This window comes from Dipodomys merriami, unplaced genomic scaffold, assembly GCF_024711535.1.
Source record: "Dipodomys merriami isolate MVZ:Mamm:240054 unplaced genomic scaffold, mDipMer1.0.p SCAF_176, whole genome shotgun sequence".
Classification (NCBI taxonomy): Eukaryota; Metazoa; Chordata; class Mammalia; order Rodentia; family Heteromyidae; genus Dipodomys; species Dipodomys merriami.
This window is the reverse complement of record NW_027203115.1, coordinates 2,304,479-2,331,882: the sequence shown is the minus strand read 5'-3', so window position 1 is coordinate 2,331,882 and position 27,404 is coordinate 2,304,479. Positions and strand designations below refer to the sequence as shown.

General features: G+C 48.9%; 1 protein-coding gene and 1 long non-coding RNA gene across 2 annotated transcripts in view; one reads left to right on the top strand and one right to left on the bottom strand.

Moving 5' to 3' along the window:
- Positions 1-23,266, top strand: part of Fa2h (fatty acid 2-hydroxylase) — a 48,622-nt gene extending 25,356 nt beyond the window's left edge. Inside the window, exons 2-7 of the mRNA XM_070026297.1 lie at positions 3,893-3,985; positions 12,090-12,232; positions 13,005-13,111; positions 16,377-16,549; positions 19,915-20,167; positions 21,872-23,266. Of these exons, the coding sequence (XP_069882398.1) occupies positions 3,893-3,985; positions 12,090-12,232; positions 13,005-13,111; positions 16,377-16,549; positions 19,915-20,167; positions 21,872-21,951 (849 nt within the window). The 3' untranslated portion in view covers positions 21,952-23,266. The remainder of the gene's footprint in view (positions 1-3,892; positions 3,986-12,089; positions 12,233-13,004; positions 13,112-16,376; positions 16,550-19,914; positions 20,168-21,871) is intronic.
- Positions 16,400-27,404, bottom strand: part of LOC138829761 (uncharacterized) — a 14,013-nt gene continuing 3,008 nt past the window's right edge. The window contains exon 3 of the long non-coding RNA XR_011372718.1: positions 16,400-16,617. This is a non-coding gene — a long non-coding RNA (uncharacterized lncRNA). The remainder of the gene's footprint in view (positions 16,618-27,404) is intronic.

Below are 27,404 nucleotides of genomic sequence, written 5' to 3'. Positions count from 1 at the left end.
AGCTTGAAGCCAGTACTCTACCACTTCACCACAGCACCACTTCCCAGCTTTCTGTTGGTTTATTGGAGATAAGAGTCTCATGGACTTTCCTGCCCAGGCTGGCTTTGAACCGTGACCCTCAGATCTCGACCTCCTAAGAAGCCAGGATGACAGCCATGAGCCACCAGCACCCGTCTTGTTCAATTTTAGTATTGTGTTGGAGTTTACAGCAGGACTTCTAGGTCAGACTGGAAGGACAGCAAGGCCAGGGTCAGAGAAGGGGGACTTCAGGTGTCTTCTAAAGATCTGAGAAGCCAACCTGGGCAGATAAGTTTGTAAAAGCCCTTCTCCAAATAACAGCAAAAAGCTGGACTGGAGGTATGGCTTAAGTGGTAGAGGATCATCCATGAGAGGAAAAAGCCCAAGTTAGGAGCATGAGGCTCTGAGTTCAAGCCCTAGTACCTGCACATACGTAACCAAGTCTTCTGGCATGCCAGGGCTGCTCAGATGTGTGTCAGTAATGAGTGCACGAAAGCAGTGGTGTGGATGAGATCTTTGTATGAGGGAAGAAGCAGGGAGGGAGACAGGTACCGGTGTGATCCTTCACTGAGACCAAGACTGGGGAACCAAGACTGCCCACCCTTGCCAGCTCTCTCACAACCTCATTCCTGAGCTGCCATGCATCACTACATCCATACCATGTGTCTTTTGTGCTGCTCCAATACACAGGGCTTGTGGGTCCAGATCTACTCCATAGCCCTCATGTGATATACCAAGCCAATGTCAGCAATCTAATTTCTAAAAAAAAAAAAAAGAGGCTTTAGGGGTCTGTAAGCTGTGGGATAACAAGCTGATAAGGGGGGACCAGAAATCCTGCAAGCTCTACCCAGGTCTAGTCACACGTGTCTTGGGAGAGGAATGTGGATCAAATGGTGTGCTTAAGAGAGTTGGTTGTGTCCGGGAACCGGGGGGAGGGGAGAGAAGATGGCAGGGGGTGGGAGTCCTGGCTGACCTTGCGTATTTACAGGTCTGTCAAGTGAAGATCCAGGGAGCTGTACAACCCCTAGCAAGGAAGAACCAAGAGTCATTCCCAGAAACTGGAGGTAGCCAGCTAGGCATAAGGGAGATAGTGCAAGACTGGAATCGGGAGTAGAGGACAGGTGTGCTGTGTGCTGAGAGGCGTGGGATGGATGGATGCCCTCCCTCTGCTTCCAGGCTGGTAGAGTGGGAACAAATCAGATGAGTGTCTGCTAGCCTGGGGTGTGTAAAGAGCACAACCAAAATGAGAAATGAAGCCAGATGCTGGTGCCTCATGCCTGTAACCCTAGCTACTCAGGAGGCTGAGATCTGAGGAGCATGGTTCAAAGCCAGCCCAGGCAGGAAAGTCTGTGAGACTCTTATCTCCAATAAACCACCAGGAAGTGGCACTATGGCTCCAGTGGTAGGGTGCTCACCTTGAACTGAAGAGATCAGGCCCAGAGTTCAGGCCCCATGACCAATTAAAAAAAAATCCAAAAGTGGAGCTGTGGTTCAAGTGGTACAGCATCAACCTTGAGTTAAAAAGCTCAGGAACTGTACTCAGAACCACCACCACCACCACCCCCACACACACACAAGCACACACAATTTATGGGCTAGCACCTTCCTGCCTAAGACCATCCTTTTATCTTGCTGGGATAGGAGGATAGAGTTGTAGTGAATGGAGTTGGGGTACAGAGAAGGAGATCACCCTAAGAAAAGGATTTGGGATGGCTAGGAGAAAAGAACTGTGCTGTGCAGGAGAGAAGGTCAATAGCTAGAGGCTCAAACAGAATTAGAATTAGAAGGAACATCACTGAATTACTGGTAGGGGAGCTATATACAGGGTCTCTGTGTCTGATGTGCTAATATAAAAATCTTTTTCCTAAACTGGGTGCCAGTGGCTCACACCTGTAATCCTAGCTACTCAGGAAGCTGAGATCTGAGGATGATGGTTCAAAGCCAGCCTGGGCAGGAAAGTCCGTGAGACTCCTATCTCCAATAAACCACTAGAAAACTGGAAGTGGCACTGTAGCTCCAGCAGTAGAGTGCTCGCCTTGAGCTGAAGAGCTGAGGGATAGCAACCAAGCCCAGAGTTCAAGCCCCACGACCAACCATAATAATAATAATAATAATCTTTTTCCTGCCCTTCAAGAGAACATGAGATGGTCTGTTTGTTGGGTTTGAAGCTTCGTGGCAGTAGTGCAGATTGAAATCAGGGCCTCATCCTTGCTGGGCAGGTGCTCTAGCCAAGCCTCCAGTCTCCTTTTGTTACGAGCTCTTTTCAGATAAGGTCTGCTTCCTGCGCAGAAGTTCATCTGGACTGTGATCCACCTCTTTCAAGTTTTCTGACATAGCTGAATGACAGGCAGGTGTCTTCAGGCCTACCTTCTTCTACCAAGATGGAATCTTGCAGACTTTTCCACCTGGGTTCGTGGAAGTGTGGTTCAAGCAGTAAAATGCCAGCCTTGAGTGAAAAGAGCAAAGAGACCCAAGCCCTGAGTTCAAGCCCAGGTACCAGCATGGTCATATATATATACACAGAAAAGAATTTTGACATCGGGCTGCTCAAACCCTCAGCCTCTGGCCAAGAGTCAGCAGCTCCATGGCCTCCTGTGGTCACCTCCCAGATGCCTAGGGAAGGCCTGGTGGCATGTGCTCTCCCTGCCCTTCCTCCGTGAGCTTTCGTGCCAGTCTGCTTTCTCTAGCCTCACCCCACGTGACCACAGAGCCAGCCGGGGCTGTGTGATTTTCCCAGTGCATTCCATTTCCTTCTGGCTTTACCTCTTTTCTTGTTCCATTTAACCTTGAATCCCCTGATTACACCTTGGCTAATTCCACCCTATGTGTGGCTGCCGACGTGCCCTAAGCAGCCGAAGGGACAGTCTCCCCCCTACCCCCCCCCCGTGCCCTCCTGCCTTTCTGCCTTGTGGGTACATGGGCCTAGAAATCCCAACCTGTGACCCACAGGATCTATTGAATAACCAGGGAGTGGGGGACAGGGAGTCATGGGGTGTGGCACAATGAGTGAACCTCACCCTTTAGGCCTGTGACTCACTTGCCTGCCACCTGCCAGGATTGGCAGGAACCCCTTTCCTGGAACCCTTTTCCCACTAACCACCTTTCCTCAGAATCTCTCAGCTTGCTTTCTCTCCCATGTCTTTCTGAATCTTTTATTTTTAATTTTTATTTATTTATTTTTATTTTTCGTCGGTCGTGGGGCTTGAACTCTGGGCCTGGGCACTGTCCCTCAGCTCTTTAGCTCAAGGCGAACACCCTACCACTTGAGCCACAGCACCACTTCCAGTTTTTTGGTGGTTTAGGAGATAAGAGTCTCATGGACTTTCCTGCTCGGGCTGGCTTTGAACCACGATCCTCAGATTTCAGCCTCCTGAGTAGCTAGGATTATAGGCATGAGCCACCGGTGCCCGGCTTTGTTTTTTTATTTTATGTTGGTGTGAGGGTTTGAACTCAGGGCCTGGGTTTGTCCAGGGACGTGGGACCTTGGCTCTTTTGTACTCTACCACTTGAGCCACAGCCCCACTTCCGGCTTTTTCTGTTTATGTGTACTGAGGAATCAAACCCAGGGCTTCACGCATGCTAGGCAAGCACTCTACCACTATACCACATTCCCAGCCCCCAGACAATTTTTTAAGGGAAGAACAAAAGAATAAAGAGCAACGACAGCCACATCAGTGCGTCTCTTTTTTCTGAAGCACTGTGCCTGTGGTTTCCACCCACCCAGCTCCACCCAGAGGCCTCTCCCCATTTCTGGCTACCTTGCTGTGGAGCAGCCCCGGCTCTGTTCTCATTCCTCATCTGCTGAGAGTAACCTCCCCCCCACGCCGCGCACCCCCACCCCTCACCATTACCACTTTGTGTCTTCTCTCCTCAGGGTTCCATGGAGAACGGGGCCATGGCTGCCGCTGGAACTCAGAAGACAGACCCTGCTATTGAGCCCAGGTTCACAGTGGTGGATTGGGACAAGGTAGCTGGATGGATTGGGGTGGTGATCAGGGCTAGGGTAGGGGAGGCAAAGAGGAGGAAGCCAGCAGCTGTGGTATTCATGCTGTGTGTACCTAGGGGTGCTGGGGACGGAGCGCAGGTGCCAGTGGTTCGAGTGTGGCTCAGGGCGTTAAACGGAAGAATAGGCGTGAGGCTGCCTGGCTAGTGGGAAGCCAGGATGAACAGCGCACGATGTCGCTGCATGGAGCCAGCCCCCCCCCCAACAGCCATGAGGGGACGCACTCTCCTCACAGGACCCCACAAGCTGGGAAGGAGATGATGACAGAGTGAGCAGACCCAAGTTTGTCCAGGGACCTGGGACCTCTCAGAGAAGTCCCTGGTGGTTTGAGGCCTGGGAGCCTGCACAGGTCACGCAGGACACGGCTGGACACAGCCTCGATGTGTGCATTGACATTCCCCATAAGTGCAAAGGCAGAGACGTTTCCTTTGCCATAGACACCAGTGTCCACATTCAAAAGTGTGCAGCCAGGAAGAAGATTGCCTGCCCAGGGACCAGAGGCAGAGACAAACGGCACAATGAGTGGAGATACTGGAAGCTATAGCAGAGAACACAGGCAGCCAGAGGAGATGGGGTGCAGGCTGCAAAGGGGCTCCACACAGCTGACTGTTAGTGCCTGTGAGCAGACAAGACTTGCCCAAACCCAGAGTGGCAGCCAGCTGGTTCACTGGAACCTTCTTTCCTATCCTCCAGCCCTGAACATGGCTGGAAACATGGCCACAGCCGTTCTGAGCCTGGATGGTGCCCAGGTCAGACACCACGGCAGGCAGAGTCTTGATTTAAGTTAGCAGGCTTCGCTGGCAATTGAGGTAGATTTGGCTTGCTCTGTGTGGGCAGAATAAGAGAATCAACGGGTTTGAGTGGATCGATTCCCACCCACTCCCACCCCTCAAAAAGAAACAACACAAAAACTGGTGCACTTAGGGCCTTGCCTTGGAATAGGAGGAGATGAGGAGGTGCAGAGGAGTGAGCACAAAACCAGGAGACGAGACCTGGTGTGTCCCAACTCCGGGCTGGGGGGTGGCTGGTACTAGAAGGAGCTGCTGCAGAGGCTACCCTGGAGCCAGTACCTATGGGCGTGGCTTAAGGCTTGAATATTAGAAAGGAAATACTAAGAGCTGAGTGGGGCTGGATCCCTGCGGCAGCCATGGGACAGGATGGCAAGAAAGCAAAGGGCGGTGCTGGTGGCTACTCAGGAGGCCACTACCCTAGCTACTCAGGAGGCTGAGATCTGAGGATCCTGGTTCAAAGCCAGCCAGGGCAGGAATGTCTGTGAGACTCTCATCTCCAATTAGCCACCAGAAAACAAGAAGTGGCGGTGTGGCTCAAGTGGTAGGGCGCTAGCCTTGAGCTGAGGGACAGCGCCCAGGCCCAGAGTTCACGCCCCACAACCGACCAAAAAAAGAAAGAAAGAAATGGAATTGGAGGGGAGGGCGGGCCATGGGTCACACCTGGCCAGGGATAGCAAACAGTACCTCTACTCCATCCCCAGCCTGCTCTGGGGAGATTTCTTCCATATCCCCTCCAGCTGTGACCCAACGCTGATCCAACACCACCACTGGATCCCATCACTGGATCCAGCAAGGGGAGCACTCTTGGGGGTGAGAGCTTTCCCACACCCCCTGTGCAGCCTCCACGCAGGCTGAGGAGAGACCTCACCAGAGAGGCGCCCCTCTCCTGCGCCCCTGACAATGACTGCTGATCCACCTGCTAGCTTCTCTCGATCTCTTTGATACACACACACGTCCCTCATCCCTACCCCATGTTCCTGGATAGAGAAGGAGGGGTCAGGGGACAGGAGACAGGGGACAGACCACTTGGCAGGGGTCCCTACCCCTGGCCACCTGAGGAAAGTGAGCACACAGCCAAGCTTCCCAGATAAGATGAACGATGCTGTCCTCTGTGCTCTTTAACTTTCCCCCAAAGAGAGTCCTGCTTCTGTCTATCCACAGCCCCTTGGACAGGAACAGAGGAAGAGGTGGGGTGGGGGCGGGGGAGGAGTAGGGGCTGATCTGTGGGGCACAGATCTTGAAGAGCTGTGGAAATAGATCAAGAAAGCAGCAGCTTTGGGCTGGGAATGTGGCTTAGGGGTAGAGTGCTTGCCTAGCATGCATGAAGCCCTGGGTTCGATTCTTCAGTACCACATACACAGAAAAAGCGGTTAGTCGTGCTGTGGCGCACACAAAAAATGAAGCTCAGGGACAATGCCTAGGCCCTGAGTTCAAGCCCCAGGATTGGCAAAAAAAAAAACAAAAAACAGCAGCTTTATTTTCAGAGAGTCCCAGTTCGGGTGAGTTTGGGCACTGCTCCTGAGACAGAGGGGGCTCCCATTAACGACTTGTGTTCTGTATTCATGGTGGATGAGAGCTCATGAGAGTTCTTACAGGAACTTCCCAGGTCTTATAAGATAAGGGGACAGAGGAGAGCATGCTGGAAAGAACGAGGGGGAAATTGGGCTGAGCTGCGGGGCTGAAGGCAGAAGGATCCAAAAAGCAGCAGAAAGCAGCAGCAGCAAATCTGGTGCCCCACTCTGCTCTGAGGCGGCTCCCATCTGACCGTCTGGGCGTGCATGGAATTTTGCCTAGGTGATTTCTACAGCAGCCTTTCCATCAAGTCAGCGGGACCCTGGCTTCCTAACCAGGCACCAATCTCCCTGGATTCTAGAACCTGCTTAGGTGGTCCAGTGGAAAGAGCGCATGTGTGCCAACCTTGGGTTTTGAACTCAGGGCCTCGATACTGTCCCTTAGCTTTTGCACTCAAGGCTGGCACTCTACCACTTGAGCCATAATTACATTCTGGCATTTTGCTGGTTAGATGGAGATTTTTTTTTTTTAATCTCATGGATTCTTCTGCCCAAATTGGCTTTGAACCACAATCCTCGGACCTCAGCCGCCTGAGTGGCTAGGATTACAGGTGTGAGCCACCAGTGCCCAGCTTTGCCCACTACTCTTGGCTTCTGGGCACATTGGCCTCTGGATCCTGCTGCATCTTGAGGCCACTTTGGGCTCCAGCCTCCCCTGTTCAGATGGCCCTGGGCAGCACAGGTAGCACTTCTATCATTGAGTCTTTACCTGAGCCAAGCATTACAAGTGTATTCTCTCAAACTGATTTTGCGCTTGTTAACAACACCAGGAGACAAAGATTATGATTATCTTGAGCTAACTGGGGAGCTCGAGTCTCCTGGGACTTCACCTGGAGGGTGGTTCGGCAGCCTGCTGAGCCTTCCCCTGCTCTCCCTTCCCCCTACCCTCCATTTGTCCCGCAGTCCTTCCACCTAAGACAGAAGGAAGGGAAGAGGGTCAGCGGGTACCAGAGGCGTCTAAACCCCAGCCTCAGCCTCTTCATCAGCCTGCCTCAGGCTAATTCAGATTCCAACATAACCAGCTTCCTTTCACATAGGAGTCGTCAGTTGAGTAGAGGTCACTTCTTTCTTTCTTCCTTCCTTCCCTCTCTCCTTCTTTCTTTTCTTTCTTTCGTTCTTCCTTCCTTCCTTTCTCTCTCTCTCTCTCTTTTTTATTTGTGATAGTGCTGGGGCTTGAACTCAGGGCCTGAGCATTGTCCCTGAGCTTCTTTTGCTCAAGCCTAGCACTCTACCACTTGAGCCACAGCACCACTTCTGGCTTTTTCTGTTTATGTAGTACTGGAGAATCGAACCCAGGGCTTCGTGCATGCTAGGCGAGAATTCCAGCACTAAGCCGCATTCCCATCCCTACCTGTTTCCTCCAAGAGACAGATAGAAGCTGGGTCCTACTTGTAATCCTAGCTACTTAAGAAGCTGAAATCAGCCAGGTGCTAGTGGCTCACACCTGTAATCCTAGCTACTCAGGAGGCTGAGATCTGAAGATCATGGTTCAAAGCCAGCCAGGGCAGGAAAGTCTGTGAGACTCTTATCTGCAATTAACTACAAGAAAACTAGAAGTGGCTCTGTGGTTCTATGTGGCAGAGCGCTAGCCTTGAGCAAAAGAGCTCAAGGTACTCTAGGCACTGTCCCTGAGTTCAAGCCTCACAAACAACAACAAAAAAAAAGGAGGAAGAGGAGGAGGCAGCAGCGGCAGAGGCAGCTCCTGAAATCTGGAGGATCACAGCTGATTTGAGTCTAGTCCAGGCCAGTAGAAAAGTTCTCTACATCCCATCTCCAAATTAACCAGCAAAAAGCAAGGCTGGAGGCATGGCTCAAGTGGTAGAGAACTAACTTAGCAAGCTCCAAGTTTAAACCTTAAAAGAAGAGATACAGAGACAGAGAGAATCATCCACCCAGATGTATCACCAAACAAAATGCAGTGGCCTACCCCCAACCCTACATGCACAACCCTTGGTATCAGGGGCAGCTCACTGGGTCCCCGGAACCTGGCTAGGATGCTGGTGTTTGCTAGTTAAGTCGCTGAGAGTCTGGAAAGTAAAGCTTGGATCGGGACAAGGGCTTGTTCATCTCCTGGCACGCCATCACCTTCCAACCACTGTGTCCCCTAGGTAAGTCCCCTCACCTGGCTACATTTTCTAGGATACTGAAGGAAGAGTTAGGTGGTCCAGAGCTGCCTCTGTAGAGTTGAACTTGTCCCAGCGAGACAGGCTCACAGCCATGCCTGCCCCTTCCTGCCTCCGCTCACCCCCAGCCCCACAGCCTCCCTGCTGAGGCATTTACAGCCTGACTATACCCATTGGAGGCCCCCTGGGTGGGAGGAGGCAGGGATCGAAGCTGGATACTCAGGTTCAGATCCTGTTAGAGCATCTAACCATGTCCTCATCTATAAAAGGAGCTCGTCACAATTCCCATTTCTCCAAATCAAGGCACACTACAATAGCAGACATGAGGCCTGCCTAGAAAATGTAGCCAGGATTCCTGAAGCTTCTTGTCCTCACTCCTGTGTCTGTGCTCCTCCTCCTCCTCCTCCTCTTCATCCTCCGCCCCTCTGGTTCAGAAAGATGCCCTGTAGCCATGCTCTGGGCTTGAGTCAGACATTTCTTTAAACAATTGCCTGAGCTCATGGCCAAGGTGGTGGGCGGGGCTCCTGGCACCAGCCGCTGCTTCCTCTCCCGCTCCTCAAGCGCAGAGGAGAGCCACACCGTGAGTCCTTGTTCCTGGGCTAGGGCTGCCCCTCAGGACATATCCCCCGTCACTGGTGCCTGTGCTGCCCAGGAGGCCCAGGATCTGGGGGGTGGGAGAACAGAGGTGCCCCCCCCTCCCTGGCAGCAGGCCCTCCACCCACCTTGAGGGGAACAGGCTGCCCTTTCCCTCCGCAGGGAGCTGCTGCCAGCCACATTCCTGACATAGCCCAGAGAACCACCCCCTTCCCTAGGGGCTGGGGCAGAGCTAGGGGATTGGGGGGGGGAGATGTGGGCCGCACCAGGGCCTTGGACCAAAGATACCCAAACTCACATCTGCTTCCTGGGGCCCAGCCTGTGGTTCAGGGCTATGAATTACCACCGGAATCCCCTAGTCCCCCAAAGCTGCCTCTTTCTGGACATAACCTTACCCTTACCCACCAAGAAAGATGCAAATTATCCTCAGGGTAACACTGAGGGGAGTCTAAGAGAGACAACTACATAAAAAAAATAGAGAAGATAATGTGGAATACACACACACACACACACACACACACGCACACGCACATGCACACGCACATGCACACACGCGCCAATCTGGGACTTGATCTCAGGCCTGGGCACTGTCCCTGAGCCTCTTTGTGCTCAAGGCTGGCACTCTACCACTTGAGCTACAGCACCACTTCTGGTTTTTTCTGTTTTATGTGGTACTGAGGAATCAAACCCAGGGCTTCATGCATGCTAGGCAAGCACTCTACCACTAAGCCACCTTCCCAGCCATGTAGAAAGAATATTTTTTAATGCAAATGAATCAAGAAAGGAAGAACAGGAAACAGAAAACAGCAAGAACGTGAATTGAGTCCAACATTACATGTAAATAGAAAATATTTCAATTAAAAGGCAGACATTGAATAGATAGAAAAGCAAGGCCACGGTCTGCCAGTGGCTCACTCCTGTTATCCTACCTACTCAGGGAGGCTGAGCTCTGAGAAACATGGTTCGAAGCCAGCCTGGGCAGGAAAGTCTGTGAGACTCTTATCTCCAATCACCACTAAAAAAAAACAGAAGTGGTGCTGTGGCTCAAAGTGGTAGAGGACTAGCTTTGAACAAAAGAGCTCAGACACAGCACCCAGGCCCCAAGTTCAAACCCCATGACAGACAAAAAGTAAGAAAAGCAAGACCAATTCTACACTGTCTGCCAGAGATGTACTTTAACTACAAAGACATACACAGGTTAAAAGTAAAAGAGTGAAGAAGACCATGCCAACCCCACACTTGAGAGAGCTCATGTGGTCCTACTAATATCAAAGCTGACTTCAGGACAAGGCATGTTACAGGGGCCCAGATGGCTATTTCTCCTTTACCACCTCATCAAGAAAACTGGAAACGAAAAGCTTCACAGACAAGAGATCGTGGGAGCTCTCAGGCTCACACAGTTGGTAAATGGGAGAGGCAGGCTTTGAAGGTTTTACCTCACTCCAAGTTCATTGTTCTTTTCTGTTTGGAGCCCAGATTAATCTCTTTCAATTCCTTAAAGTCATCAGAAACCTTCAAAGCCTCCCATTGCCTACATGTACAGCCTCCCAACTTTTTTGAGCTGCATTCTTATGAGTAAAAGCTTTGAGCATATTTGAATAATCTATAAATTATTCATCATACGCTAATTGTTCCTTCATTAGTGCACATTCAATTGTAGTTTTTTTAATTTAATTTAATTTTATTTGTGAACATACTGTACAGAGGGGTTACAATTACATGGGCAGGATAATGCGTACATTTCTTACCAAGCATTGCACCCTCCTCCTTTGGTTTACCCTTCACATCCCTTCCCAGCCTCCCCCCTCCCCCCCAATCCCAATCCTTCTCCTTCCCCCCCTTCCCCCCCCCCCCCCCCGCACCGACGTTGTAAAGCTCGTTTTGGACATGACAACTTGTACTTCTCATTGTTGCAACAGGTCCACCTGTATCCTTAAACAACTGGTTTTTCCCCATCTCCTCCACAAGTTATACTGACATCAAATATAGTGAAAGCAGGGGTTATACTGTGGGGGAGGGACATGCAAAGCAACAAAGAGATAATCTTATAAATGTGTTAGAAACACATGCATGAAAGAAAAAAACATTAAAATACATATCTAAGGGTTCATTTTCCTGACATCACATTATCTGACCTTTTCCGCTTGACTCATTTTTTGCCAGTCATGGGGCCTGAACTTGGGCTGTGCCCTGTCCCTCAGCTCTTCAGCTCAAGGCTAGTGCTCTACCACTGGAGCCACAGCACCACTTCTGGCTTTTTATGCTTATATGGTGCTGAGGAATCGAACCCAGGGCCTCATGCATGCAAGGCAAGCGGTCTACCACTGAGCCACCTTCCCAGCCCTCAATTGTAGTTTAAAGATAAGATAATCATCACAGATGTTTGTTAACTATCACAGACTGAGCAGACAAATCCATGAAACTTTTTTTTTTGATCGTGGGGCCTGAACTCTGGGCCTAGGTGCTGTCCCTCGCTCTTCAGCTCAAGGCCAGCGCTCTACCATTTGAGCCACAGTACCACTTCCAGCTTTTTCTGCTTATGTGGTTCTGAGAAATCAAACCCAGGGCCTCATGCATACAAGGAAAGCACTCTACCACTGAACCACCTTCCCAGCCCCAAATCCATGAAACTCTTATCTCCAATTATCCTGCCAAAAGCCAGAAGTGGAGGTGTGGTTCAAGTGGTAGAGCACTAGCTATGAGTGAAAAAGCTTATGGAGACAGTAAAATTCCAAGTTCAAGGCTCGGGACTGGCATTTCCATGAGATGGGGCTGGGGAATGGGATGCTGTAACCAGGAAAATGGGAGTGAGTACAACAGGAAGGTATGACTGTCAAGGATCTACATTTTGGAAGAAACAAATCTAATCAAGATACACAAATTTACCGGGATGTATGTTCACGTGTAATGGAAATGTAACAGTGAAATCCCTGTGTACAACTAATGTATGCTAAGGATGGTTTTATATGGTCCTTGTTGTGTTTTGCAGGACCTAGTAGACTGGCAGAAGCCTCTTCTGTGGCAAGTGGGCAGCTTGGGAGAGAAGTATGATGAATGGGTCCACCAGCCAGTGACCAGGCCCATCCGTCTCTTCCATTCAGACCTCATTGAGGCCTTGTCCAAGACTGTCTGGTGAGCTCTAAATGGAACCTGTCATGGGTTCTCCGTCTCAGATACAAAAGACACAGTCCCTCTCTCATATGTCCAATGTACAAAAATGGGACATGCCATAGGCATAATCTAATCCTGACTATGATTTTGTTCACTGAGTGTGTGACATATGGCCAGAAATCTCTTTGAAAGCTGTCCCTGGTCGTTTCTTTTTTTTTTTTTTTTTTTTTGTCTGTCATGGGGTTTGAACTCTGAGCCTGGGTGCTGTCCCTCAGCTCTTCAGCTCAAGGGTAGCACTTTCCCACTTGAGCTACAGCGCCACTTCCGGTTTTCTGGTGGTTTATTGGAGATAGGAGTCTCATGGTCTTTCCTGCCTGGGCTGGCTTTGAACCATGATCCTCAGATCTCAGCCTCCTGAGTAGCTAGGATTACAGGCGTGAGCCACCAGCGCCCGGCTTCCCTGGTCTTTTCTAGACTCCTCTGTGGGGCTGGCAGCCTCTAATATCCATGGAACAATTTTACCTGCAATTACCTCATTGGCCACAAGAGGTCAATGTTTACCCAGCTGCACAGATTTGGTACACAGTTCTTTTCTGCCAATGACATCTCAGAGATGGGCAGATGGATTCACAACTTCCCTCCTCTTTTTTTCCCCCACACCAGGGTCCTTTCTGCATATGATTTGGTGTCACTTAGTCCCCTCCCTGGTATAAATGTATGCCTCTAGGGAAGCTAGACCTTGTCAATACCCCCATATACAGTGCATGTATCTCACCCCGATTGCCCTCTGCAGGTACAGTGTCCCCATCGTCTGGGTGCCTCTGATGCTGTATCTCAGCTGGATCTATTACGGAACCCTCGCCCAGGGCAATGTCCGACTCTTCACATCGTTCACAACAGGTGAAACATGTTTCTTCTTGACCTGTTCCCATGAATCCCAGAGGCAGGGGACCTGTGTTCTCCTTGGCCCTGAGCTCCTGTCAACAGTTGACATCTGTCAATGGATGGGATGGAGAATGAGCAAGCTGTAGAAAGTTCCACCACCCCAGCCCAGCACAGAGCTGCTCCTGGGCACACAGGGTTACCGTGTGTGCCCCAGGAGCCAAGGTTACCCTTTTCTGCCTACGCTGAATAGCTTGGACACAGCACAGAGCTTGTTGCTCAGAGGCCTGCTAGCTGAATCGCCCACTGTCCGCCCAGCTCTCCCCTAACAATCGGCAACAGTGGCAGAGCCGCCAGGGACGATAGCTGGTGGGGGGAAGGGACACTGAAGCTTTGGCCCCAGTCCCTCTGCTGGATTCCTCCAGAGATGCCACTCAGTACCAGCTTCAACCGGATGGGCAGACAGGGTGATACTGGGGTGAGGAGGCGGGCAGAGCCTTGACCTATAGGAGGGGACTGCTCTACATGCAGCGACAGTGATTTGAGGGCAGCTAAAATATGCCTGTGTAATAAAGGCCCAGTGTGGAGAGCTAGGAAGCCCGTGGCTGGGAGGCCACCAATGGTGGAAGATGACATATGTTGCCACGTGCCTTCTTCAGCCCCAGCAGATCATGCAAAGCACGAGCCACAGGCAGAGCAAAGAAAAGCCCGCAAGGCAAGGGTACACTTGACGGAGGCTCAGTGCAGCTGCTAGACAAAAGATTACCCCATAATAAATGCAGAAGAATTGGGGGAGCCAAGAGGCAGCGCAAACTGAAGGGAGACGCCACTTCAAGGCTGAAATTCCTAGATGCATGAATAGCATGCAAAAGCAAGGAGGGGAGGGCAAGCAAGGGGAGTGGTAGCTAGTGAGGACTCACATCTAAGTAAAAGATCGGGCTGAAGGAGATACAGCAAGGGCGGAGGCCAGCCTACAGCTAGAAAAGCTTCTGGGTATCCAGAGCTACACGCCACAAATGGTACATGGGGCTCTGGACATGGCTGAACAAGGGGAAACTCCTCAGGATTCCTAGGGGCCCTGGAGAGCTCTGCAGGGAAGGAGAATACAGAATAGGACTGTTTAAGCCATGTACTGGTGGCTCACGCCTGTAATCCTAGCTACTCAGGAGGCTGAGATCTGAGAATCTCAGTTCAAAGCCAGCCCAGGCAGGAAAGTCCATGAGACTTTTATCTCCAATTAACCACCAAAAAACTAGAAGTGGTGCTGTGGCTCAAGTGGTAGAGTGCTGGCCTTGAGCTGAAGAGCTGAGGGACAGCGCCCAGGTCCACGATTGACTTAAAAAAAAAAAAAAAAAAAAAAAAAAAAAGAATAGGACTGCTTAAGCCAGGTACCCGATGCTCAGGCCTGTAATCCTACTACTCAGAAGGCTGAGATATGATGATTGCAGTTCAAAGCCAGCCACAGCAGATTCTTATCTCCAATTAACTACTAAAGAGCCAGAAATGGTGCTGTAGCTCAAAGTGGTAGAGCACTCACTAGCCCTGAGCACAAAAGCACAGGGATAGCACCCAGGCCCTGAGTTCAAGCCCCCAAGACTGGCACCAAAAAAAACAAAAACAAAAACAAAAAGGACTGTTAAGGCATTGCTATTTAATCAGAGATTATTGCTGCTATATAATCTAACAGGTACACTCACCATATCATCAGCTAATATATTAGCTCTGCCTTTCAAGCTAGAGGAGCTATGTCCCTGTCAAGAAAACCATGACATGAGGAGCTTAGAGGGTCAAAACTTCAACAGGGACAGAGGCAGCACCCAGGATGAACCTGGGAAGGAACATCAGCTTCTATCATCCACTGTGCAGACTCCAAATACACTAACAAAACCACTGAATAGCACCCTTTACCTGGGTAAATTGCATTGTACAAGAACTGTATTTTGAGGGCTGGGAAGGTGGCTCAGTGGTAGAGCACTTGCCTTGCATGACTGAGGCCCTGGGTTCTATTCCTCAGAACCACATAAGCAAAAAGAAAAAAGCCGGAAGTGGCGCTGTGGCTCAAGTGGTAGAGCGCTAGCCTTGAGCTGAAGAGCTGAGGGACAGCGCCCAGGCCCAGAGTTCAGGCCCACGACCAGACCCCCCCCAAAAAAAAAAAAAAAAAAAAAACCTGTATTTTGATAAAGCTATTGTTGGTTGTTTGGGATGGGGCAGTTTGTGCTGGTACTTGGGTTTGAACTCAGGGCCTGGGCTCTGTATCTTATCTTTTTTTTTTTTTTTTCTTAAAGCTGGTGTTTTATCACTTGACCCACAGCTTCACTTCTAGCTTTCTTTTTTGGTTAGTTGGAGATATGAGTCTCATGAACTTTCCTGCCCAGGCTGGCTTTGAACCCCAATCTACAGATCTCAGCCTCCTGACTAGCGAAAATTGCAGACATGAGCTACCAACACTCATCTAATGTTATTGTTTTGGTTTTGGTTTTCAGTTGTGGGGCTTGAACTCAGGGCCTAGCCATAGTCTTTTAGCTTTTTTACTCAAAACTAGAGCTATACCACTTTGAGCCGTAGCTCCAATTCTGTTTTTCTTGTAGTTAATTGGAGATAAAAGTCTCTCGGGGAGCTGGGTCCTGGTGGCTTATTCCTGTAATCCTAGATACTCACAGTTTGAAATCAGCCCAAGCCAAAAAGTCCCCCTGAGACTCTTATCTCCAATTAACCAAAACCCAAAAGTAGATAGAGTTGTAGCTCAAAGTGGTAGAGCACTATCCTGAGTGAAAAAGCTCAGGGACGGTGGCTAGACCCTGAGTTCAAGTCCCATGACCAACAACAACAGCAAAAAGAGTCTCACAGACTCCTGCCTGTGCTAGTGCTTCAAACCACAATCCTCAGATCTCAGCCTCCTGAGTAGCTAGGGATTACAGGTGTGAGCTACCCACCTGACTTAAAGCTATCGTGTTTTAACTGTACAAGAAATATGGCCAGAGGCTGAGAAGGTGGCTCAGTGGTAGAGCGCTTACCTTGCATGCCTGAGGCCCTGGGTTCGATTCCTCAGCACCACATAAGCAAAAAGAAAAAAAGCTCGGGGCTAGGGAAGGCACGAGGTCTGACCTCTCCCAGAGGTCACGATGAATGAAGTAGAGAAAGGCAGTGAGCATAGTAAGGCTGCAGGTGTCACCAAAGGGGTAGGTTTCAGGAAAATCATGACTGTTCAGCCGTTCTGACTCCATCTTTAGCTTGCTCAAGTCATCTTCAGATGCTGAGATTTCTGTGCTTGGATTTTGTGCAGAGTACTCAGTTGCCGTCCCTAAGTCCGTGTTCCCTGGCCTCTTCGTGCTGGGGATAGTGCTCTGGAGCCTCATAGAGTACCTCATCCACCGCTTTCTGTTCCACATGAAGCCCCCCAGCCACAGCTATTACCTCATCATGCTGCACTTCGTCATGCATGGTCAGCACCACAAGGTGAGTGACACGGTCCTTACAGCTGTAACTTCCAGGATCGGTGGGGGTTCCGGATATTTGGTTCTGAGCTAGGAACAATGGGAAACCTAGAGTGTTTGGCAGTACTCAGAGGGGTGACTTGGACTAGATATCCAAATCAGAACCAGGCCAGGAATGTTTGTGTGTATCTGTGCACACGTGCACCATCATAAGCACCAGGCGCTCTGAGTCATCTTTAATCTCCCCAGAAACTCATGCATTCATTCATTTCTCTAACACCTGCTCACCAGGTGCCAGGCACCATGCTAAGCATCTGTGACAAAATAGATTTTAAAAAACACCTGCTGTGTGCCAGTGGTACATGCCTGTAATCCTAGCTACTCAATAGACTGAGATCTGAGGATTCTGGTTCGAAGTCAGCCTGGGCAGGAAAGTCCATGAGACTCTTTTTTTTTAATTTTTTAATGTTTTTTTTTCTTCTAATCTGTATTATTTGTTTTTTGTTTATGTGGTACTGAGGAATCAAACTGAGGGCTTCATGGATGCTAGGCAAGCACTCTACCACTAAGCCACATTCCCCACCCCAAACTGATTTTTTTTTTTTTGTCTTTTTTCTTTTTTGGTATTGGGGATTGAACCTAGGATGTTGCGCTTGCTCAGCAAGTGCTTTGCCACTGAGCCACATCCCAGCCCTGTGAGACTCTTTCTTATCTCCAAAAAACTATTCAGAAAAAGCCAGAAGTGGCCTTGTGGGTCAAATGGTAGAGCACTAACCTTGAACAGAAAGAAGCGCAGTGACAACCCCCAGCCTAGAGTTCAAGCCCTAGGACCAGCACAAAAAGAAAAGAAAAGGGGCTGGGAAGGTGGCTCAGTGGTAGAGCGCTTGCCTTGCATGCCTGAGGCCCTGGGTTCGATTCCTCAGCACCACATAAGCAAAAAGAAAAAAGCTGGAAATGGCGCTATGGCTCAAGTGGTAGAGTGCTAGCCTTGAGCTGAAGAGCTGAGGGACAGCGCCCAGGCCCAGAGTTCAGGCCCCACGACCGGACCCAAAAATAAATAAATAAATAAAATAGAAAAGAAAAGAGAAGAGCCTAGTCCTTGTGCAGTCTCCTTCTGAAGATGAGGCTGTAGTCTACTCAGGAAACTGAGGCTTGGGAAAACTAAGCAACTCAGCAACCCGTACAAGGTCACTGCTGACGCGGCCAGACTATGGTGCAGTGTGCAGTGGTTCTGAGCAAATGTGCTGTCCGCCATGACAGCTCCCCCAGGGCTCTGCAGGGACTGCGTGGCATTTCTGGAAGCTGAGATGGACGCCACATCTGCCACAGGAAGCCAGCGCTGCCCCCGCCCCCGCCCCGTGGCCTCGCTGTCCCTGTATGTCCTTGGCCTCTCCTAGGGGACCCTCTGTGAACCCCCATGCTCTAGACTTTTCCCAAACATTTTCATCCCCTCTCATTATTCAAAAGAATGAGATCTTCTCCCCCACCTTCTGTTTCTTGATGGGTATAAATCAGAAAATGTGGTAGCTATGGTACTTTTTCAGTGGTATTGGGGTTTGAACTTAGGACTTCATGCTTGATATAATGAGTGTGTGTGTGTGTGTGTGTGTGTGTGCGCGCGCATGTGCGCACACACGCACACGCACGCACGCACACTTTGGTCATGGAGTTTGAACTCTGGGCCTAGGCATTGTATCTCAGCTCCTTTGCTCAAGACACAAAAGTGTCCTACCACTTTGAGCCACAATCTGTATGTGTATTTTTTAATCATTTATTTATTTATTTATTTATTTTTGTCAGTAATGGGGCTTGAACTTTGGGCCTCGGCACTGTCCCTCAGCTCTTCAGGCCAAGGCTAGCATTCTACTACTTGAGCTACAGCGCCACTTCGGGTTTTCTGAGTGGTTTATTGGAGATAAGAGTTTCAAGGCTTTTCCTGTTCGGGCTGGCTTTGAACTGCAATCCTCAGATCTCAGCCTCCTGAGTAGCTAGGATTACAGGCGTGAGCCACCGGTGCCCTGCTGCCACAATATTTTTAAAATGTTAAAAATATTTTAACTATATCATTTTAAAAAATAATTTAGAATGGCATTTTCTGGTATCCAGATATGGGTTCTGTTTGTTTGCCAATCCTGGGGCTTGAGCTCAGGGCGTGGGCACAGTCCCTGAGTTTCTTTGGCTCAGGGCTAGCACTCTATCTACCAACTTGAGCCATAGTGCCACTTCCAGCCTCTTCTGTTTATGTGTTACTGAGGAATTGAACCTAGGGCTTCATGCATGCTACGCTAAGCCACATTCCCAGCCCCTAGATAGGGGCAAGATATGAGTTCAGATGTGGGGAGAAAAAAAGCCACTAAAATCTGCAGTCCTGGGGATGAACTGATGACGAATAACTTACGCCTGGTGAACTCAGCCACACTGGAGATTTCACTGACTGACTAGGAGAGTTCTCAAGTTGATGGGGCTGGTATCCTCTCTGCTGTCCCCAGAACGAGTCAGCATTCCAGCAGTCCACCTTGCCTTCAAACCACAATTCTCAGATCTCAGCTTCCTGAGTAGCCAAGATTATAGGTGTGAGCCACTGGCACCAGTTCCCTCCTTGATCTGTGAGCTGGTTTTCCTGACTTACTGATCCTGTTGCTGTTAGCATGGGCAGCACACCAGATATTACTTGCTTTTTCCCTCTTCCACTTCTTCCTCTTCCTCTCCCTCTTCTTCCTCCGGAAGGTCCTTCTCTTTTCCACATGTTCACCAAGAAATCTCAAAACAGCCTCTGTCTAGGTTCTCAGCCCTGGAAGTTCAAGAGCCAAAGGCTTGGCTCTTTCTCTGATTCACTGTGACAATACCTCCTTAAACCAAGAAGCCTCAGTTGGGAAATTGGGGCGAGGAAAGCAGACACTGCATTAACCCCAGGTTGTCTGTGTGCTTCCATGCCAGACCACCTCAGCCCCCAGTCTCTACAAAAGCCCTCTGACTAGGGGTTGCAACTTAAGGGTGAACGCAAGAAAGCTCTGGAGCCAGGCACTGGTGGCTCACGCCTGTAATCCTAGCTACTCAGGAGGCTGAGATCTGAGGATCGCAGTTCAAAGCCAGCCCAGGCAGCAAAGTCCATGAGACTCTTATCTCCAATTAACCATCAGAAAACCAGAAGTGGCGCTGTGGCTCTGGCCAGTTTGCCAGGTTCCATCCTGGCTTGGAAATGGGGAAGAGAACACCAAAGCCACAAAAGGCACTTCACCTACCTACACGACAGCTTGCTCTTCCTTCACGGAGGTGTCCGGCTTCTCTCCTCCATCTTCCGTGGGAGGCATTTCTGGCTCGGTGTGCTGTGACCAGAGGCCTTGGGGCTCAGGGCTGCCGCTGATACCCAGGCCTCTCCATCCACAGGCACCCTTTGATGGCTCCCGCCTGGTCTTCCCCCCTCTGCCAGCCTCTCTGGTGATCGCCTTCTTCTACGTACTCCTGCGGCTCATCCTGCCCGAGGCTGTGGCGGGCACTGTGTTTGCGGGGGGCCTCCTAGGTTATGTCATCTACGACATGATCCATTACTACCTACACTTCGGCTCACCACACAAGGGCTCCTACCTGTACAGCATGAAGGCCTACCACGTGAAGCATCATTTTGAACACCAGAGGTCAGGTAAGGCTGGGTCAGCACCTCCCAACATCCTTAAGTTTATGCATTGAAGAATTTGACAACTGCAATGAGCCCCTCTCCATTCAGGACACTGGGCCTGCACAAGGGGGTGCTTCCCGACAACTGCAGGTTCAGGCTGACCACACAGGGACAGACAAGGACATCAGTAAATGGCATGGACAATTTCAGGCAGTGTAAGTTGCCATAAAGAAAAAAAAAAAAAGGGCTGGGAAGGTGGCTCAGTGGTAGAGCACTTGCCTTGCATGCATGATGCCCTGGGTTCGATTCCTCAGCACCACATAAGCAAAAAGAAAAACTGGAAGTGGTGCTGTGGCTCAAGTGGTAGAGCGCTAGCCTTGAGCTGAAGAGCTGAGGGACAGCGCCCAGGCCCAGAGTTCAGGCCCCACGACCGGACCGCCCCCCCCCCAAAAATAGAAAAAAAAAGCAAGACCAGGCATCGGTGGCTCATGCCTATAACCTTAACAACTCAGGAAGCTGAGATCTGAGGATCCCAGTTCAAAGCCAGCCCAGGCAGGAAAGTCTGTGAGATTCTTATCTCCAGTTAACCACCAGAAAAGGAAGCTGCGACTCAAAATAGTAGAGTGATAGCCTTGAGCACAAAAGCTCAGAGACATTTCCCAGGCTCGGAGTTCAAGCTTCACAACAACTGAAAAAAAAAAAAGGAAAAGAAAAGAAAGCAAGATGGTATTTGAAGACCACATGAATGAAAGGAGGGTCCAGTGCTGTCCAACAAATTATTTATGTGCGCCACATATGTGTTTTGAAACTTTCTAGTAGGCATATTAAAAAATAAGAATAAATAAATGAGATCTTAACCAAGTATAACTAAATTATTATCTTTTCAACATTTGATCACCATTTAAAACAAATTATTTATGATTGGTGATCTATGCCTATAATCTTAGCTACTCAGGAAGCTGAGATCTGAGATCATGGTTCAAAGCCAGCTTGGAAACAAAAGTCCATGAGACTTTTATCTCCAGTGAACCAGCAAAAAGCCAGAAGTGGAGCTGTGTCTCAAGTGGTAGAGTACCAGCCTTGAGGGCAAAAAAAAAAAAGCCAACCAAGAACTGGAGGACCTGAGTTCAAGCCCTAGTACCAGCATTAAAAAAAAAAAAAAAAAACCTGAATTAAATGAAATCAGCAATTCCTTTCCTCTGTGGTTCCAACTATATTCCCAGTACTCAGTAGCCACATGTGGCCAGACAGGAAATAGCTAAATAAAAATGATCTTTGAGGGATTGGTAGAGCACCAGCCAAATGAGCAAAGCATCAGGTACCAAGTTCAAGTCCCCAGTCTTCCAAAAGAGAAAAAGAAAGCAGAAAAAAGGTCTAGGAAGGGGTCGCTGATGATGTCATTGTCCTTGAAACCCCAAATAAGTAGAAGCCCAACTCTTGATGTGTGGAGAAAGAGCTTCAGGCCATTGGCAAGAACAACGTGGGAGGTGAGAGGAGAAGAGGCAGGCGGGCCCGGCTGTCCCAGGAACGCAGAGGAGGAAGTGGAGATCATTCTAACTCTATTCTGGGGACACACAGGTGACCTGCCCTTGGCTTTGGCCACAGTGTCCCTGGACTGGAAAGCCTCCCTGCCTGCTAATCCTAGACTGCATGATTTCCTGCGAAAATGTCTCTCTGCTCCTGCCTCCCGTCTCACCTTCTCCCCCGTCTGTCTCTCTCTCTCCCTAGGATTTGGCATTAGTAGTAAGTTGTGGGATTACTGTTTCCACACGCTCATGCCAGAGGAACGCCACCTGAAGACACAATGACAGCCCCCAGCCCCTCCCCGCTGCCTTCGGTCCAGCCCTGGCTCCTGAGTCTGTGCTCTGCCATCCCTGCTACTTTCCATCCAAGCCTTGCTAAGCAGGCAGACCTGGATAAGTAGGATGGGCTTTGTCCCATCCTGGGACTTGGAGGCGGGGACTAAGGAGACCTGTGGCAGGATGGCCTGTTCGGGCTGTGGGAAGATCATATTGCCTTAAGGCCAGGTAACCCTTAGGGACGGGCTTCTTCCCAGGCCATCCTGATCCTGGCCACTGGCATCCCTACCTAAGCCTTAGTCTACAGGACTGCTTCAGCGCCCAGCTAATGGCCCCTAGGGGTATGAAGGAAACAGACCCCCCGACCTGTGCCTTAGCACCTGGAGCTCCCTGGAGCTGCCCCAGGTACAGGGGTGAAGGATGTGCAGAGCCTGCTGCCCATCTTTCCCTCCTATCCTTCCCAGAGAGGGGCTGGTGACTGGAGGTGAATGAACAGCACTCACAGATGAGACAGCATGATACCTCTCACCCGCCCCTCTCACAGACCTCTGCTCCCTGCCAGCCACAGAGGACAGCTGTACTTCCAGCTGTACTCAGCAGCAGTACTGGCACTCTTACCTAGCCAGCCCTCACTGGCCTGGGACAGACAGCCTGAGAGTGGCTGGCCTAGTCTACAAGGCCGGTGGAGACCCTGGCTCTTGTCTTTGGGAATCACCAGCTGCTCTGCCCATCTCTTCTCTGTCCCAGAATCACAAACTTCTCCTGTAAGGGAAGCTGAAAAAGCTTCTCCATCGTTGGGAGTCCCAGCGTAGTTCCCCACGGTGTTTGGCCTCCATCTGGAGGGCCACAGGTGGGTCTCTACCCACACTCAGCACCCTCCTGAAGCCAAGAAGGGCCCTTCATGAAGTGCCTTAACTCCCTCCACCCTCCTGCCGCTGCGAGGGTCTTAATTCTAAATGGCATCTATGTCCTTAGTCTGACCACAGATCAGCTGCTCCAACGGCCCTTCCTAATCCCATATGGTGAGTCTATGTAAAAAAAAAACAATGACAACAGCAAGAAGTCAGCTGTTTTGGTTTTGTCCCTTTCTTACCCACAAACCATTACTACTTGAAACTTGTCAAAAGCTCAATGGGTGTAAAGGCTTAACGCGTGATGGATCCTGTGATTTGTACTGTTTACTGCGAGGCTATTTAAAAGATTTTTGAATAATTATACAAAACTACAATTGTGAAATAAAGATGTAAATAAATTGTATATTTTGAAAAATAAAATATATTAAAAACAACTACAGCAACAACAACAAAGACCCATAGTTGTTTGTGGATGGTAACTGCATCAGGCGCGTCATAATTGAGAAGGGGGAGTGGGGAGAGAAGGGGTTTCTCTAACCAGGAAGGCTTTTGTTGTTGCTGTTACAGTCCTGGGGCTTGAACTCAGGGCCTGGGCTCTGCTCCCGAGCTTTTTTTGCTCAAAGCTCATGGCTAGCACTCTACCACTTGAGTCACAGCTCCACTTCCAGCTTTTTTAGTGGTTAATTAGAGTAAAGAGTTTTACAGACTTTCCTGCAGGGCTGGCTTTGAACCATAATCCTCAGAGCTCAGCCTCCTGAGTAGCTAGGATTACAGGTGTGAGCCACCAGTGCCTGGCCCCACCAGAAGGATATTAACTGACTAGGTTGTGTAAAACTGGGGACAGACTTAGCTTTATTACTGTTTTTAAATTCTTTGTAGATGACATCTCCTCTCGCTGCCTGTATCTGGAGGGTTGCTCTCCAAAACCACCTTGACATATACTACTGGAATGAGAACTTTTCTGGAATTGATCTGTCCCCAGCTGAGATTCATTGGTAAAGTTTAGGTCCAAGCTTCCCACCATCAAGAGTGGGAATAGGCCAGATGGTAAAGCACTAGCCTTGAGCCAAAAAGCTAAGGGTCAGCACCCAGGCCCTGAGTTCAAGCCCCAGAACCAATACCGAAACAAAAAAAGTAAGTGCAGGACTAATCATTGGAGGTACGCCATGGCACACTAGACAAAAAGAAACTTCAGGGTGCCACAAGTGCCAATGAAAGGGGAACCACTGGCTTTTCATATGTTGTCTCCAGTAGCTGCTCAAGGAAGCGAGATGTCAAAGCCGCATCCCAAACCAGTCAAACTAGTGCAAGTCTTTAGGGCTCTGTGTACCTTCCAACCCAGAACTCCAGACAAAGTGCATTTACAGGAAGGTGATATTATCTGCCTTGTTGCTGTGAGCTGTCCCAGTTGGTAGAAAGGGACCTGCCAAGGTAGGACTGGGCTAATTCCAAGCAACTGTGACACTGTGCAGGCAAATCCATTGCATAAACTTGCAGAAGAAGCTGGGTGCCAGTGGCACATGCCTGTAATCCTAGCTACTCAGGAAGCTGAGATCTGAGAATCGTGGTTTAAAGCAGGAAAGTCCACTAGACTCTTATCTCCAGTTAACCATTCAGAAAACCGGAAGTGGTACTGTGGCTCAAGTAGTAGAGTGCTTGCCTTGAGCTGAAGAGCTGAGGGACAGCGCCCAGGCCCAGAGTTCAAGACCTATGACCAACAACAACAAAAAAAAAGTTGCCGAGGCAGCCTATGCTACTTGACAGTGTTTGGACAACCAAATGAGTGGTGATAGCTTAGACAAAGCTACTCATCCAAATATTGACCTGAACCAACAGAACAAGTTGGGAGACAAAGTTTTGCACGAGGCTGCCTGGAAGGACTAGGTCTTCCAGAAGGAAGAGCCGGCCACTGATGCTGTCTGCACATTTCTCCTGAAAAAGAAACGGGGACCAGATGCCATTCAAATATTAAGCAATCCTGAAGACTATTTTAATGAACATTAGTTTCTGGAGCCTTGAGATCTAAAATTTCTTTTGCCTTTGCCATTCTAACACCTTGGGTTTTCAGGGGGGTTTTTTGTCAGATGAGTATTGATAACTGTAAAAAAGAAATTGTGGGGCTGGGAAGGTGGTAGAGCGCTTGCCTTGCATGCATGAGGCCCTGGGTTCAATTCCTCAGCACCACATAAGCAGAAAAAGCCAGAGGTGGTGCTGTGGCTCAAGTGGTAGAGTGCTAGCCTTGACCTGAAGAGCTGAAGGACAGCACCCAGGCCCAGAGTTCAGGCCCCATGACCACCACCACCAACAACAAACATTGTGTGTATACACATATTTATTTATATCCATCTATGGATATATATAAATATATGGATATATATAAATATACACATATAGATACATATATATGTATATATGAAAGAACATGATTATGGAAGGATTGCACTTTGGAGTAGAAGGTATATAGTTCTCACTTTGGGTTTGTCAATAAGAAACTCAATGCTTTAATGTATGAAATATATTCACTAGTATAGAATAAGAACAGATTATGTCTGTTCATCAAGCTAAAGGAATTTTAAGAATTCTTTTTTTAGCAAGAGCTTAAGATTTTTTTTAAGTTCTTTTTCTTCTAGTGTTACTGAAATTCTTGAGCTTTTGTGCTTGTTAGGTAAGTACTACTACAACTGATCCAAACCTCCAGCCCTGATTTTTGCTACCACACTGAGGACATTCCTATTAGGCTTCCTATGTAGCTAAGATAATAGTCACATGACACCATGCCCTGCCCTTCATTGAGGATGGGGTCTTATCAACTTTTTCTGCCAAGGCTGACCTCAATTCACCATTCTCCCAATCTCAGACTCCCAAGTAGCTAGAATTGCAGGCACTAGCCTATCAGCATCCAGATTTCAACTTCTTTACTTCAAGGATTGGGATGTTTTGAATGGATTTTTCCATTCCAAAGAGAGGGAAAGGTTTATTATAATTATAGACAGGATCACTGTCAGCTATCCTAACAAAAATAAACATTTTAACTTAGAGATTTTATTCCTTTTTGTTTTATACTATTACTCATTGCTAACAATAAAGCAAGCTCTTTGTGACCAGGTAAGAACTGAGGGTTTTTTAAAGTTATAATTTACTAACACCGAAGACCATGATAGCCATATTTCTGTCCAACTTCCTCTATCTGCTTTGTGTGTCTGTCTGTCTGTCCAACTTCCTCTATCTGCTTTGTGTGTCTGTCTGTCTGTCCAACTTCCTCTATCTGCTTTGTGTGTCTGTCTTTCTGTCCAACTTCCTCTATCTGCTTTGTGTATGTGTGTGTGTGTGTGTGTGCTCGTGCGCACACACACGTGTGCACACACGCGCCAGTGCCTGTGCTTGTTCTAGGACTTGAACTCAGGGCCTCATGTGCTCTTGCTTAGCTTTTTCTGCTTACAACTGGTGCTCTATCACTTCATCTACACTTCTACTAACAGCTTTTTGCTGGTTAATTGGAGCTAAGAGTCGTAAGGATTTTTCTACCCACGCTGGCTCTGCACCTATCTTCACAGTTAGGTGTTTTGCTCTGAACCAGGATGCTCAGATCTCAGCTCCTGAGTAGGTAGGATTATAGGTGTGAGTCATCAGCACCTGGACTTTTGTCTGCTTTGATTGGTCAAGATAATAATCACTGAGAAAGCCCACATGTATTAAAGTGTGTAATTTGAATAATTTTTTAAAAGAGAAAGTTGAACATTTGCTCAGGAGAAAAACTAGAAATTCTGATCAATATAAAGTAAATTTGCAAATTAACCTTCATGATCCTGGTGATTTGCCTTGCCTGGTCCTCCATCAGATACTCAGCCTTCCTAAGAATGGGCCCAGAGCCTTGAATTGCAGTCTGGAGTAGTGCTTAATCTTTCAGACCTGTTGTTGTTGGGCAGGCCAGAAAAACTGCTCTCTCCATTCTGCTTCATGCCAGTCCTCCCTTGGCTCTGGCTTCTGATCTCTACCTCTGAACGTTATGAGATTTCCAGTACAATGACCAACTTAAAACGGCCCCATAAATGTCAAGTCTTCTTTCCTTCCCATCCCTGGCCAATAATGTTATCTGGGTTGGCTGGTTGTTTCTCTGTTTTTCCTTCTTCTTTACCTCTTCCCTGGCCTCTGCTGCCCTCTGGTGGCAGCATGAAACCCTGTCCGTTATGGCAGTCATAAAGCAGTGTTCTGGAAAAAAGGTGTCTGTGATTTCAAGATTCCAGTGCTAAGCCAGCACTGGTAGCTCACACCAGTAATCCTAGCTACTTTGGAGGCTGAGATTTGAGGATTAGGTTCAAAGCCAACTTGGGCAGGAAATTCCATGATACACTTATCGCCAATTAACCAGCACAAAGCTGGAAGTAGAGCTGTGGCTCAAGTGATAGAGCACTAGCCTTGAAAAAAAAAGTTAAAGGATAGCACCCAGCCCTTTAGTTCAAGCATAAAACAAAACAACAACAACAAAAAAAAAAACAGGGCTGGGAATGTGGCTTAGTGGTAGAGCGTTTGCCTAGCATGCATGAAGCAGGCTAGCATGAAGCATGCAGGGTTCAATTCCTCAGCACCACATACAGAGACGAAGCCAGA